Source organism: Columba livia, unplaced genomic scaffold (genome assembly GCF_036013475.1).
Source record: "Columba livia isolate bColLiv1 breed racing homer unplaced genomic scaffold, bColLiv1.pat.W.v2 Scaffold_83, whole genome shotgun sequence".
NCBI lineage: Eukaryota > Metazoa > Chordata > Aves > Columbiformes > Columbidae > Columba > Columba livia.
Genome location: NW_027043811.1, coordinates 291,636 through 306,892, shown reverse-complemented (window position 1 = coordinate 306,892; position 15,257 = coordinate 291,636). Strand labels below are relative to the sequence as shown.

The 15,257-nt window shown below is 40.1% G+C and overlaps 1 protein-coding gene across 2 annotated transcripts in view; it reads right to left on the bottom strand.

Moving 5' to 3' along the window:
* Positions 1-15,257, bottom strand: part of LOC102086866 (ovostatin) — a 112,093-nt gene that overhangs the window by 27,868 nt on the left and 68,968 nt on the right. Inside the window, exons 1-6 of one of the 2 annotated variants that reach the window (XM_021297604.2) lie at positions 4,932-4,987; positions 4,743-4,813; positions 2,885-3,068; positions 2,036-2,192; positions 1,143-1,195; positions 618-638 (exon numbers count right to left, since the gene is read on the bottom strand). In XM_021297604.2, the coding sequence (XP_021153279.2) occupies positions 618-638; positions 1,143-1,195; positions 2,036-2,192; positions 2,885-3,068; positions 4,743-4,813; positions 4,932-4,952 (507 nt within the window). In that variant the 5' untranslated portion in view covers positions 4,953-4,987. Of the gene's footprint in view, positions 1-617; positions 639-1,142; positions 1,196-2,035; positions 2,193-2,884; positions 3,069-4,742; positions 4,814-4,931; positions 4,988-15,257 lie in introns of those variants that run through there. The other variant, XM_065048472.1, reaches the window with a different exon arrangement.

Here is a 15,257-nt window from a genome sequence, read left to right as displayed (position 1 = left end):
AAATGGGAATTGCCCAGGGAAGTGTTGGAGTCACCATCCCTAGAAGTGTTTAAAAGGCATTTAGACAAGGTTCTTAGGGATATGGTTTAGTGCTAGAGTTAGGTTTAGGTTATGGTTGGGCTCTATGATCCTGAGGGTCTCTTCCAACTGAAACGGTTCTGTGATTCTATGAATATTACACTGGCCTCTTTTAGAAAGTGCTTTGAGATCTGGTGATGTGAAAAGCAGTAGGAAACTGATTCATTGTTAGCCTGTCCCCCAGCAGAACATGACATTTCAGAAAGTTGTTATTCCTCTGCTTGTATGAGAATGAGGCTATTTCACCAGCCAATTTACTGTAGTCCTACCAAAGTAAGACTACGCTGAACATTCTTGTGTGAATCCTAAAGACACAGTGACAACCCCATGTAATCTCTGAATAACATCTCCAGTCCAGCTGATTTTTTCTCCTGTAGTGTCTGATAATTTGTACTGCCACTGTTCAACCTCAAATCCATTGGCTTTAGATGGTGTGCTTTGAGTGGGTGTCCATTAGCTATTGACACTACGGGGAATGATGAAGGATACATAGCCTTTCCAAAGCAACTTGTGTTTTAATGTTATATTGCATATCTTACCTCAATGGTGATTCGGGGATACTAGAAGAGGAAAAAAGAGAACAAAATAAAAATTAAAAATTAAAAATTAAAAAAAAAAAAAAAAATCAAGAAATTAACTGTAGAAGTTAAAAAAATACCAGAACATAAAGAAGGCTGTGAACAGCTTTCTCTGGATACAGAAAACTGGGTCAAGGAAACACTTGGAAACTCATGTCTGTAATTAACAAGATATTTTTTAAAGTATAACCTGTTTGTGAATTTATGTTTTCTATAAAAAACATCTAGTATTTTTCTCCATATCTGGGGCAGGTGAACTGAGGTGACTATAAAATCTGAGTGCTGTGAGAGATTTCCAGGAGTGCTTTCAGACCTTTTGCCCTCTATAAAGGCAGGTAAAGGACAGAGTGTAAGGAATTACAGCAGTTCTCCAAAAACATCAGAAGGCCTACCCCAGGCTTTTATTCAATTTCCAAGAGAAAGAGTCTCGGCAAACAGGTACCCAAAGAAGGTGCTTGAAAAATCTTGACTATCACTCATACTTACTGTCTCCTGAACAGGTCTGAACTGGCTGTCCAAAGCGACCACACGAAACATCACTGAATAAGATGTAGGACACAAAAGGATCATACACTTCAGCATTGGTAAGTCACTTTCAACATACAACTAAAACGAAGTTTTCCCAGGCTCTTAGGGAGAACTAAAGAGTCCCTGGAGCACTAGAAAGGATTTTATTATCTTAGCAAGTGCAAAAGAAAACCAAAATAAACTTGTCAGCTGAAAGATCTTCAATTCTGACCCACTACAACTAAAGTAACATCTAAAGTAAATAAAAATACTCTGTATTGCTTTAAATTCTTCTTGAAGGACTCCGTTCTTTGGAGCATTCCCTAAAAAAACTGTCCATACAAAAGCAATTTAATGAAAAAAAACAATGAGAAGGAAGAATTTTTCTATTCTAAGTGTAAACCCTGTGCAGCACTAAAGTATAATTATACTAAAGAAATAAGTAAATATACCACAGCTCGTACGTTCATTTAAATATCAAGATGGAATCAGTGCTGTGAAATAGATTAGCAGTTGAGTAGAAAGAGCTGTTCACAGGAAGTGAATTTTATTAATACCAAGCTTCTGAATTTTTAAGGACATGATGTGACTGGCCTCAGTAAACCTTGCAGAACTCAAGATCCTGTAAATGCATTTCACTCAATAAAAACACATGAATTCTACTCATTTGTTGCAATTTTGTGAATTGGCTCTATTTTTCACTGACTTCTGATGAGCCCAACCTCAGATGACCATTATACACTGCCTGAAGGATTGTTCATGGCTGTTGCAGTCCATGATCTTTTCCTGCACAAGGGGAAGTCCTTGTCATTCTGGACCCACCCTTGCACTCAATTTCCCAGTTCACAAGCAGATTCAGACTCCCCAGCCACCTTTTTGCCCTGGTTTGTAGATGGGTTTGTCCGTCTGGACGAAGACAGTACTATCCACATTCTGAATTGCCACCGATCTTCTCTCAGCTAAGTTGACTGTGGGGCCTTTGGCAGAGAAGGAAATGAATGCCAGGGGGTCAGAAGCAGCAGGAGGAACCTGGAGAGAAAAAAAACGTGGAGGAAAAGTGGTAAATGAGATATGTTGAGGTCCCCTGAAGCCCAGGGTTCTTGAGTAAGATGCTGACTGTCACATGAATCATAAATAGCTTGTGCAAAGTCACGAGAAGCCTCATCTTTGCCAGTGAGATAGTCTCTGGGAATTTCTGCTGTGCAAGTCCCATAATCTGTCAGCACATACTAGGGTTTTAAGTTATGCCCTGTCCTATATATTTCCTTATTTCATGTAGCTACCTGCCTATATGCAGGTTGCCCCTGCCATATAGCTCAATTCTGAAGTGTTTTCTTCTGCTGCATTCTGCAAGACCTAACCTTGCGACTTTTTTGTTGTATCTGTCCAAATCTTGCAGAGTCTGATGAAAGGGAATAAGCATGTCCCAGCTGGGTTCTCCAGCTTGACAATTGTGATAGTCCCATAGGCCACATACACCTGTGGCTTTTTTCTATTCACTCCATGAATGGAGATGGAAAGTCTGTCTTCAGCTCCTCCCTACAACTCGTATGTCTTTCTTTTTTCCTGCCTATATTTTCAGTATTTCCAGAAGTTTATCTTTTTTTGTCCCATCCACTGACCACACTCTTCATCTTCTTGCCCTCACTGACCAGGAGAGTTGCACTCAGAAGTATTTCCAGCTTCTACATGCTCTTCAGTAGTCTCAAAAGAGAAAATACCTTGAACTCGTGGCACTTGAAGTAATCATTCCTTGTCACAGATTCCTCAAAGAGAGTCTTCCGGATGCTGCCATATTCCAGGATGATGCTCAGGGACAGAGGCTCGCTGAGGCTGTGGAACTGCACACAAGCAGTCTGTGGAGAGTCGCTCCGCACTACCGTCGGGACCAGCAGCACATACTGACTGTAGGAAGTCAAAACCAGACCAGGGAGTGCAGTCATGGAGGAAAGTCAAAACACAAGAGAAAAATACTGCAGAAATGCCATACGTATGAAGGAGGACATGGTCTAAAGCTAGTTTAAACCAGTGGAAGGATTTCCATTTCTTTCAATGAATTCTGAACAATATGCTAAGAAACTACAGACAAAAATTTTTTGTCCCTTGCAGTTCTTTCTGTGCTGAGAGACCAGCATCATTCTATGCTGTCTCTCACCCAGCATTATACTACATCTTTCCATTCCTGGTATTTATGCTGCTCCAGCTGCTGAAGTGTCTAAAGATCTGACAAGCATAGCTACATTTATCCTCCCGTGACTTATATGTACTACTTAAACCTCTGGAAACTCCCATAATGAGGACTGATATTTAGCTTATTTTTGAGATCAATTACAAAAATACTGGTTAATATTTGCAACAATTTTTTTATTTCTTTTTCTCTGGATATTTCCCCTTCCAGATAAGAACTGACATATCGTACGTCAATCAGCATAACACATAAGACATTATCCTGCTTTTCAATTTTGCAGAATATTCCATGGAATGCCCAATCTAACCCGCATGCTCTATTCTGTTTTCCAGCCTCAACCTGTGTTGCTTCCTTTGCTTCTTTCTTCCATTGGGCTTTTTTAGTTATACTACTATCTATAATTAGAGCAGTCTTCCTTCCCCAAGTTCTTCCTCTGAAAAACATTCCTTCAGATCTGATATATTTGGCTAAGGGTCTGTTGCTGGCTTCTGGCTCTCTGCTGCCCAAAATGCTCTTTGCAAACAATGTGTGACAGAATTGATGAGTTGGTTCTGCAGCACAACTTGAATGGCACAATCTTTTCTTGGTAATCTAATCCTTTCCCTTTTTTCCTCCCACAGCTTTGCTTGCTCGTACTGTTGTTACTGTTATTTTCACTTGCGCAGTTCAGACTGCACGATATTCAAAGGCCAAAAGTAAAATAATTAAAACCAACACTGTTCCTGAGTAAGCTAAACCCTCTGACTTTCACAGTGTTTTCCTTTAGAACTTTTGAGAAGGGGATTTAAGGGCTAATGTTGGTGTAATTTTGAAAACTGTGGTTGAAATCTTCTGTTTGAAGAAAGCCATGGACATTAACAGTGCTGTATAAGCTGTGACAGCACAGCAGGCGTAATACTAATACTAATACTAATACTAATACTAATACTAATACTAATACTAATACTAATACTAATACTAATACTAATACTAATACTAATACATGCTAAGATTGCCATTCAGCATAGTCCCTAGTATCAGACATTATCTGGCCTGCAGCATCTGCTCATACACCATGGTTTCTCTGTACTACTGATACATATAAACTCTGATCACTAGTATTAATTGCTAGTTGAGTCTTGAATCTCCTCCTTACTTTATCCATGCAATTCAGAATTTATCTACTCCAGTTCTAGGTTTCTGCCATTCAGAACAGATTTTATAGCAGTTTTATGATGGAGAACATAATTCCAAATCATCCTTCAATGTCCTCTACTTCCCTTCCAGACACATTTCAGAACCTATGTCTCAAACATTCTGTTTATTATATAGCAACGTCCTAGAAGAAATTAACTGTTAGGAAATATAATAAAATATTTTATCATAAAAACATAGAATGTATGATCTCTTACAGTTCAGAAGACACTGTGGAAATCCAGTTCAAGGACAGAATACTCAGAAGAATTCTTGACCACATCTCTGTCTGTGAAGAAGAAAGACAACTGATCTCAAGTGGACAGCCTGTATACTGGTTTTTAAACTGGTGTGAGATGGAGCTCCTCCTCCATGGCTTCAATCATGTTCTAACAAGAGATACATACATAAAATTTGCATAGGTTCATCTTCCTCTCTCCTGTCTGTTCTCACACTCCTTGAACTCTCAAACTGGAGCTTAGGAAAGCTCTCATATTTCACATAGCTTTGTGAGGTATTGCAAGCCAAACCGGTTCTTGCCCATCTGAATGTTTTATTGACGCTTACCTCTCTGATTACTGTGTCATTGACTGAAGGTTCCTTAATATTTCAACCTGTATTTGCCACTGTTCAAGTATTTCCTTGTTCTGTGAAGATCTCCCACAGATATATCTCACAAAGCAGAAGCAATCATAACACAGTGCTGTTGTATGGCTGCATAGGGGCCTGGGCAGTAATAACAGAGCATCAGACTATATCTGAATTCAGTATGGCACAGAAAAAAACTTCTGATTGTAATCTGGATTTCTTATTGCACACAGTAACAATTAACAAGGAATGGTGTTGGCTGGTTGTCTATCATTTTTGTCAGAGGTCAGGACAAGCATATCTCTAGGGAAAGGAATCTTACAGCATTACTTAATTTTTTCACTCCTCTGTCTGTTAGTCTGCTTTTTCTCCCTATTCCTGCTCCCTCCATCAAATAACTTGTAAGCCTTACTGATGCATTTTAAGTAAATCTGGCTGTGAAGAAGTTTCAGAACAATCAAGAAATAGAATAATAAATAATTTAGGCACAAAGGGACCTCCTGACATTAGGTGGTCCAATCTGTTCTTTCAAGAAGAGCTAGATTTAAAACTTGTCTAGTCATATTTTTAATGTCTCCAAGGATGGAGAATTCACATCATCTCTAGACATCAGCTCCCATGCTTAACCAACCATGTCATGGGGGACTGTATTCACACTCTTACACAGGAAAAGAAAAGAAAACAAAACAAAAGAAACAATAAAACAAAATAACATAGCCTACCAACATGTGTGTAACTGCAACCTAGAAGAAGGAACAGGCAATTTCCCTTTCTCGGTCAAACAGGTGATGAACGGGAAGAGGAAGCTGAGTGTACAGTAGGAGTAACCAGGGACATAAAAGAGAGCTAGAGTCACTGAAAAAGGTTAGGCAATGCAGAGTAGGCCTGAAGTTATTTCAGTGGTAAGGGGTAGGAGAAGGAAATGAGGACTGTTATCATGATGTGGTTCAAATGGATGTGGGATTACTGAAGGCCATATTCTACCAGTTTCATTTCTCATGATGTAATACTTTATTGCTGATGATTCAGCTGTACAGGGTTTATTCTTTCCATTAGCAGAGGCGATACCCAAAACTGCCCATGCCTAACCAGCTTGCCTACCCATCTTTCCCGGAAGCTCTCTGTTGACCAAGTTAGGGCACAAAGAAAACTGCCTCGGGTGCTGCTGGAGTTACTGTCTGTTCCCACTGGGTTACTAGTGAGGAATGTTGCACACAGCTTCCAAAACAACCCAACATTAAAGTGACAATGCTGCATGGCAGATGGATCGTGTGCAAACAGGGTGGCCACATTGTGAAGAAAGTTGCTGTGTTAGTTGCAGTAAGGGCAGAAGACAGCTAAGAGCATGTCACCGACATGTTTATATTTTCAGCTTTGAAATGCCTCAGACTCTGTGTTTTATTTTTTTTTTTAATTTTATTTTATTTAAAGTAATAGGCAAAAAAAGTATTAAGGAGGAAGAAGGAAATATAAATCAATTCCAGGGCCCTGGTGCAAAAGCTCATCCTTTAAGTACAGTGTTCCTTTAGCATGAATGTAAGAGGGTTTTCTTTTTGATACATGGACATGGGGAAAAAAAAAAGAAAAAAGAAAAAAAGATAAAGCATTTGAGAAATTGAAATCTTAGAAGCCATGATGGTCAGATCAACTAAAGTGCATATATTTCCCTGGAAACAAGCTGTTGAATTCATTACTTTAGCGAAAAGATCCTTCACCCAGAGGGTGATGGGATGGTGGAGCACTGGAACAGGCTCCCCATGAAGGTAGTCGTGGCCTCAAGCCTGACAATATTCAAGAAGCATTGGGACAACACCCTCAGCACATGGTTCGAATTTTGGGGTTGTCTTATGCAGGGGCAGGAGTTGGACTCCATGATCGTTGTGGGTACCTTCCAACTCAGGGCATTCTATGATTCTATGTTTCTATGAACTTACTGATCCTAGAGGAACTCTTTGTATTGTATCAACATTGTGATAAAAAAGTAAGCTCAGGTCTGTTACGAACATCACTACTATGTCAGGGAAAATTCTTAAGAAGACCACAGCATAATGGGGAAATTATTCCAGTTGTCTCCTGTAGGAGGGAAAAAGTAGAAGTTTTGGGTTGTACGTTTAAGAAGCTAGGAGCAGGGGGTTATTAATCATCTGGAAGCATGAAGATCAAGATTTAACATGGGGGAGATAATGAACCTCACACTAAACAGTTGTTACATGACAGACAAAATGAAGGTACCTTTATACTGGATGTAAAATAAACCAATCTGTTGATTTTAGACTGGCACTGCTTTGTATTGGCATAAGGAAAGATGTCATTTGAAATCATTGTCTGGCTAGAAAACTGATGAAACAAGGAACAGTGCCAAATGCCCTTCAAGACCAAAACAATGCAAATACAGACTTAAGTATCACATGTATACTTGGTTTTCAAAGCAGACTCGTGTTGCAGGCTGTTTGGACAGCAGAGGATAAAGATGTCTTCAATTCACTCAGTCCAGACTTTAGAAAGTTACTGCATTTACTCTCTGTAATGAAGAAATTGTATATACACATACAGGGTTTTTTTTTCCCCATTCTTTGTCTAGATGAGTCAGAGGGATGATTGGTGCAGTTGCATTGGAAATATGTTTTTCACAATTCAGTTTTCCTCTAAATAAACTGATTTTGCCTATCCATTTTATCACATCAGATGTACCCATCCTCTTTTTTCCTTTTACACTGGCCACACATATGTGGCATGGCAATGTAAAGTTTTCCAACTAACACTGATATTACTCACTTTCTGAGAGCAGTTAAGTTCAGTGTTTCGCACATACACTGCACTCACAACAGAGAATTCTATGAGGTTGTGACTAGCCAACCTCTGATACCTAGCTAGATTGTATAGAACATCTCAGAGTCCCTATGCTGTTGCAAAATGCCCAGTATAGCTGTATGTCCAGAATCTAGACACTAGATGTAGTCATAAATTAGAAAATAAAAACAACAAAGAATGTCCATTTGCCATTCAGAGCACTGCATAATCTGAAAGTGGAGTTGAGACATTCAAATTCTTGGTCAATATGGATATAAATCATGTCTGTTTTCCTTTGTGTCAGAGAAATAGCAGAAAGTGTAGTGTAAATATGAGCAGCTCTCAGCAGTGAAGCCTTGGATTTTCCAGAAGAATGAGTAATACATAATCACTTGTTTCTCTTCTATGGCTTCACTTTATAGTTGCACAATATCTAAGGACTGAGAGTACTTTCTAAGTCATTACTTCACCTGAGATGAAGTACAAACAGTTCATCCCACACTACAATACCTGTTTTATTGTCTGGTTTCTTTCTCTAAAACAGGTAGATATGGAGTCAGAGACTCAGCTAGCATTTCACTTACACAAAAATACCCCCATTAACAGGCTATTTGCTAGCCTGTGATCTCCTCAGGAAATTCTACTGCAATATGAGAAATCCTTCCCCATGACACATTTATCAAATCCACTCTGACAAGACATCTTGTTTCAAAAAAACAACTTATCTCTGAATAGCATTATGTATGTCTCAGAGTCTGGATACTTTGGATCAATTTGCCTTCACAGACTTCCACTCTTCCAAGGCACGTCCCCATCTGCAAGCTTTTAGGTTTGCAAGTGAAGGTATTTCTCAAAATGATTGCTGGCAATGGGCAGCTTATAGTGCATTTGGTAGAGGATGCTGTATTATTTCATGTTGAATGGATGGAATATTTTTCTGATATTGCTCATATTCTGTAATAATAAAAATCAGGTAATATTAATTATTGGAACACTGTTATACTGAGAAGAGTAAATGGCACACTGCTCAGTATCTGCAAGATCTTTGTTACAGACTGATAGTGAACTAACAAGTATTCTCTCAACATTATCTTTCTGGAACATATTTTGGCTTTGCCTATGAGAACTGTAGTATTGCAACCTCATATGGCATGAAACATATAATCTATTTTTCTTGATCTAGAAAGTGTAATGTATATAGACATACTTGAAAACCCCCTGCTGTGTGTAAATGATGAAAATGGGACATAAACATAGCAAGACAGTCCAGAAAAAATATTCTAAAAATACTAGCAAAGGCAAACAAATCTAATAATCAACCTGTCTTCAAAACCAACAGGAAAACAAAGCCAGCCAGAGAATCCATAGGAACATGTAATGAGAAGGATAGAAGATGAAATCAAGAAGAGTGCAGGAGCAGTACAAACAATAACTATTATTCCCTATTATTTTATTAACAAGTATTTAATATTACTGTACTTAAATAAACCATTTGATATAAAATTTTAATTTTCAAAAAATAAAATAGTCAAAAATCTATGGATGATGTAATTCTGGTGCAGTAATTATATTGTTGGCACTCTGAATTGGTTCAAAACCTTGAATCAATGACATATCAATTTAACTTAAGATTTGGTTATTATAGACCTTTGCATTAAGAGACTGTGAACGCGTATTTCACAGATCACAAGGGATGAAAATGTGTCAGGAAGCCTTTTAAAGGGTAAAAAGAATTTTTCCTTCAGTAGAAAAGTTTTCCTGTCTTCATTATTTTCTTTGTTCCCTTAGTCATATTGTTCTGCTACTTTAGGTGGAGACAGGCATACTGATGCACAGGGCATTAAAAAAGGCAAACAGTAATTTAATTAAAACAAAGAAACAGAATTGAGAGCTTCCCTTTTGAAATGTCACCATCTTAATTTTTTTTATTCTATTACTGTTCTGGTTTTGGCTAGAACAGGACCAATTCTCCTTTCAGCATTTTTTCCTTTCACTTAAGTTTCTTCTAAGTAACTACACTTTCTGAAGTTGGCTACATGTTTTTTCAGACAATGTCTGCTCCCAGAACTGATAATGTCAAATGTTTACAGGTTAACCATTGAAATGGTATGCAGAGAAGGCTCCTGCTTATACTTTTTTCTACAGAAACAAAGGTCTCTGACAAACCCCTTGTGTTCCACAAGCAAAGGGTCATAAAAGGGTCATACTTGTAAGAGGAGTAGCCGTAACAGGTGACCAAAATTGATCTGTGAAGTATTGTATCCCATACACATCATACTCCATTTAAAACTGAGGCATCACTAGGGTCTCACTCTCTTCTTCCATGGCCAGCACCCGTGGAGGACCCTGCTCATTGTTTTCCTGCATCTGATCCTAACCTGTGCATTTCTGAATCTGGTACCCATCTGCTGATTAGTCCAGGCCACAACTTCCTAGTGCCTGCCCTGCAGCATCGATGGTACCAGCCCTGGCAGCACACAGTTCCAAGATTTTCATATCATCAGAGAGACTATGTATTGATTTTGCATATTTTGCAATGTTTCTAGTAGCAGTAGTAGTAAAGCTGTTTTAATTTTCAACCTATAATTCTCTCTTCCTTTTCTCTTTTCTCTTTCCCTGGTGGGGATGGTGGGGGTTAATAGAAAAAATCTGTCACCTACTAATTGCCAGCCCAGTCTTAAATGGTGACAATTACAAAGAAAATTAATCCAAATTGGTTCCCTCCAGATTCAGATTCTAAATAGCATTTATCTCCCTGTGGAGAAAGCAGTCATTTTGGTTTCATATCCAGTAGTTGTTTTTGTTTCTTTTTTTTTTTTTGCTTCCTTTATTTTTTCTTTTTTTTTTTTTTCTTTTTTTTTTTTTAAGAGAACAATACACCAGCCCCCGCACTGGCTCACTCAGAAATCTCCCATTTGTTGGAATCCTCTTGATTTCACCCTCTTGGAAACATCCAAACTCTATAACTCAAAAATATATTTTGCAATCACAGGAAAGCCAGGCTTGAAACCTAAAAATATTGCTGCTTTTCCTGCTCAGGGATAATCTTTGCCAATAGAGAGGTACACCATTTCACAAGTCCTGTACAGGTTGAAGTTGCAGTTGGTCCATTAGCCAGGAAAGACTCTCAGTGCTGACTCTGTAGCATCAGCTACAATAGAACCAAAACAGATGTCTATGAGCGACAGCTCCCCGGTTGCATGGTTCAATGAAAAGTCAAGTGGACTACATCGTGCAGGTAATCAGGCATCTTGATTATGAAACTTCTAATTGGAAACACAACAAAGACTAGATGATCTTATGGATAAGCTAAGAACGAGCTAATACAATGTTATGGACTGCTAGTGGTTCAGGAGACATAAGAGACATAGACACATAAGAGATGCCTTATAAAATGATGTCATAATGTATTTTAAGACCTGTTTTTCCTAGTCTCTTGAGCAATGCATGAGTAATGGCTACAACACATGCCTTGCAACTCCAAGACTTCCATTTAGTACAAGATATTTTTCAGGCATGTCATTTCATTCAACAAAGGCTTATGGCCTGCTGAAAACTTATTCCTGGTGATATGAAACAACTGTTGTGCTGTTCTGGCTATACAGGAATAAGGTGAGAGTCTGTAGTTCAGTTTTACCTGCACCAATCACTGCACAAAACATGTTTCAGTGTGTTCATATATGATCTCTGTAAAATGCAGTACATTGAAAGACAACCTACTGTAAGTCTGTGGCAAAAGCAAACAAAACATTACATTATTTGAAAACTACTTCTTTGTAAACTCATATTTCAGGTCCTTTCCTAAGAAGATGAGAAGAAGCACCAGTGTCCCAGTCTCTCTCTATCCACCAGTGTAAATCTTAGGAATTTATTATCACTCTGAGCTGCTGAGTTTCTAAAAATAAGGCCACGGTGCAAAAAAAGGTTCCTTGAATTAGCAAAGAAATGCTTTGCAATATAATTTGTAAACAGTATTCCTAGAGAACTCTGTTGTAACTGCACAACTGAACATGGGGAGGTCTTATACTGAAAACTACATGTCTGGAGGCAGCATACCAGTAAGCAGGAGCTTTACTTTTTCGTAGCTGAGAAAAACCTTACAAAGACATTTGCAGCAACAACTAGAAAAATATAATAAGTCTAGGTGTGGCCGAAGTCTGCATTTTATTGTATACATCTTTATTTTTAGTAGAAGCTTTTTTAATTGTATGAAGAAGACCCAAAGCCTTAGATTAGTAATTGTTCCAATTTTCAGTATGGCTGAATCTGATAGGAACAAAGAATTTCTCTCTTGAAGCAGTAAATACAGTTTGATCAGTGCTGAAAGCAAATGTTTTAGACCACTGACAACTGAAGGAAAATGTAAAGATCCCTAGAACTGGTTATTGTCGCCTTCCAGTCTACAACAGTCTACTTGCAGACTGGTGCTGCCATGGAAAAAGAACGTACTGAATTCAGAGCCCCTCTGTCAAGTGTAAAGTAAAAGGACATCCTGAAACTGAAAGAATAAATCCTTATCAGCACAGTGACACTGGCCACTACATGGATGAGATTGAAGCCTTGGCCCAGTCCCATGGATATTATATAACTGACATTAGCGAAACCTGATGGGATGAATCCTGTGACTGGTGTGCCATGATGGACAGCTACAGGCTGTTCAGAAGGAATAGGCAGGGTAGGAGAGATGGGAGGGGAGTGGCGCGGTATGTAGCAGAGGGGCTGGAGTGCATGGAGCTGGCAGCTGGTGATGGCAAAGTTGAGAGCCTCTGGGTGAGGATTAAGGGTCAGACAAATAAAGCAGATGTCATCATGGGTGTCTACTACAGGCTACCCAATAGGATGACAACAATAATGAGTTATTCTTTAAGGAACTAAGTAAAACCTTCAAATCATCTGCTCTTGTCCTATGGGGGACTTCAACTTGCCAGATGTCAACTGGAAATATCACACAGTTGACACCAACAGGTCCAGAAGATTCCTGAAGCATCTGGACAATAACTTCTTGGTGCAGGTACTAAGGGAACTGACCAGGAAAGGTGCCTTCATAGATTTGATTCTCACTAAAAGAGAGGGTCTCATGGGAGATATGGCAACTGGTGGCTCCCTTGGCCACAGCAACGATGAAGAAGTCAGGTTTGAAATCTTTGCTAATGGGAGGAAAACTTCCAGCAAGACCTTAACACTAGATATGAGGAGAGCAGACTTCAGGCTGCTCAGAGAAATACTTAGTAAGATTCCCTGGGAATAAGCTTTTGAAGGTGTTGGGGTCCATCAGTGTTGGTCGCTTTTTAAGTACCACCTACTAAGAGCACAGCACCAGGCCATTCCAAAATACCGAAAATCTAGCTGACAAGGTAAAATCCAGCTTGGTTGAGCATGGATCTTCTTCTGAAATACAGCAAAAAAAGAAAGTAGATGGTCAGTGCAAGCAAGATCAGGTAACATGGAAGGACTACAGAAATGCTGCTCGCCACTGTAGGGAGGAAACTTGTGCTGCCAAAGCTCAGTTAGAATTGAAGCTGGCCAATACTGTGAAGGACAATAAAAAAGGCTTTTTAAAATATATTAATGGTAAAAGGCAAGCTAGAAATAACATTGGCCAATTAACTGATGAGCACGGTCAGCTTATTAACAGGGACGTGGACAAAGCTGAGACTTTCAATTCTTTCTTCGCCTCAGTCTTCAACACCAATGATGGACTTCAGGGCCCCCATAACCCAGGGCTGGAAAACTATGCCTGCGAGAACAAAAAACTCCCAATCAATCCGGAACTTGTACGGGATCTGCTACTCCAGCTAGATCCCTACAAGTCGATGGGGCCTGGTGGGATTCATCCAAGGGTGCTTAAAGAGTTGGCTGACATCATAGCAAGACCTCTCTCTGTGATTTTTCAACACTCTCGGGAATCTGAAGAGTTGTCCCAATCTACAAGAAGGGCAACAGGGATGAACCTGGCAACTACAGGCCTGTCAGCCTCACTTCTGTTCCTGGCAAAATCACAGAGAAGATTGTTCTGGGAGTTATTGAAAAACATCTGAACGACAATGCAGTCATTGGTCCCAGCCAGCATGAGTTCATGAGGGGAAAGTCTTGCCTGACCAACTTAATTTCATTCTAAGACAAGGTTACCCACCTAGTTGACCAAAGAAAGCTTGTCAATGCAATCTTTTTGGATTTCAGTAAAGCCTCTCACAGTATCCTCCTGGACAAGATGTCCAGCACACAGCTGGGTAAACACACAATGAAGTGGGTGAGCAATTGGCTGACATGCCAGGCTCAAGGTGATCTAGCAAATGTGGTTATGTTGGGCTGGTGACCAGTCACTAGTGGGGTTCCACAGGGATCCATCTTAGTGCCAGCACTCTTCAATGTCTTTATAAATGACTTAGGGAACTAAATGACTTGAGGGATTGCTTAGTAAGTTTGCGAATGACACAAAATTGGGGAGAGCTGTTGACATTCCCAAGGGCGGAGGGGACCTGCAGAGGGATCTGGACAAATTGGAAAACTGGGCAATCACCATGTGCATGAAGTTCAACAAGGGCAAGTGCCAGATTTTGCACCTGGGACACGACAACCCTGGCTGTACATACAGAGTGGGGACTGAGATGCTGGAAAGCAGCTCAGTGGAGAAGGATCTGGGAGATCTGGTCCACCACAAGTTTAATACGAGCCAACAGTGCGCCCTGGCAGCCAAGAGGGCCAACCGTGTCCTGGGCACATCCAGCACATCATTGCCAGCCGGGCGAGGGAGGTGATTGTCCCGCTCTGCTCTGCACTGGTGCGGCCTCACCTGGAGCACTGTGTGCAGTTCTGGGTGTCACAGTATAGAAAGGATATAAAGCTACTGGAAAGTGTCCAGAAGAGTACTACAAAGTTGGTGAAGGGTTTGGAGAGGAAACCGTATGAGGAGCAGCTAAAGTCACTTGATTTGTTCAGCTTGGACAAGAGAAGACTGAGAGGAGACCTCAACACAGTCTACAGCTTCCTCACAAGGGAAGGAAGAGCGGTGGGCACTGAACTCTTCTCTTTAGTGACCAATGACAGAACGCAAGGCAATGGCAGGAAGATGTGCCAGGGGAGGTTTAGGTTGGACATCAGGAAAAGGTTCTTCACCCAGAGGGTGGTGGAGCACTGGAACAGGCTACCCAGGGAGGTTTCATGGCCCCAAGCCTGACAGTGTTCAAGAAGCGATTGGACAATGCCTTCAGACACATGGTGTGAACTGTGGGGTTGTCATATGCAGGGACAGGAGCTGGACTCAATGACCCATGTGGGTCCCTTCCAGCTCAGGACATTCTATGATTCTATGGTTTCCCCATGGTACTGTGAAGGTCAGTTGTATATTCTTTATA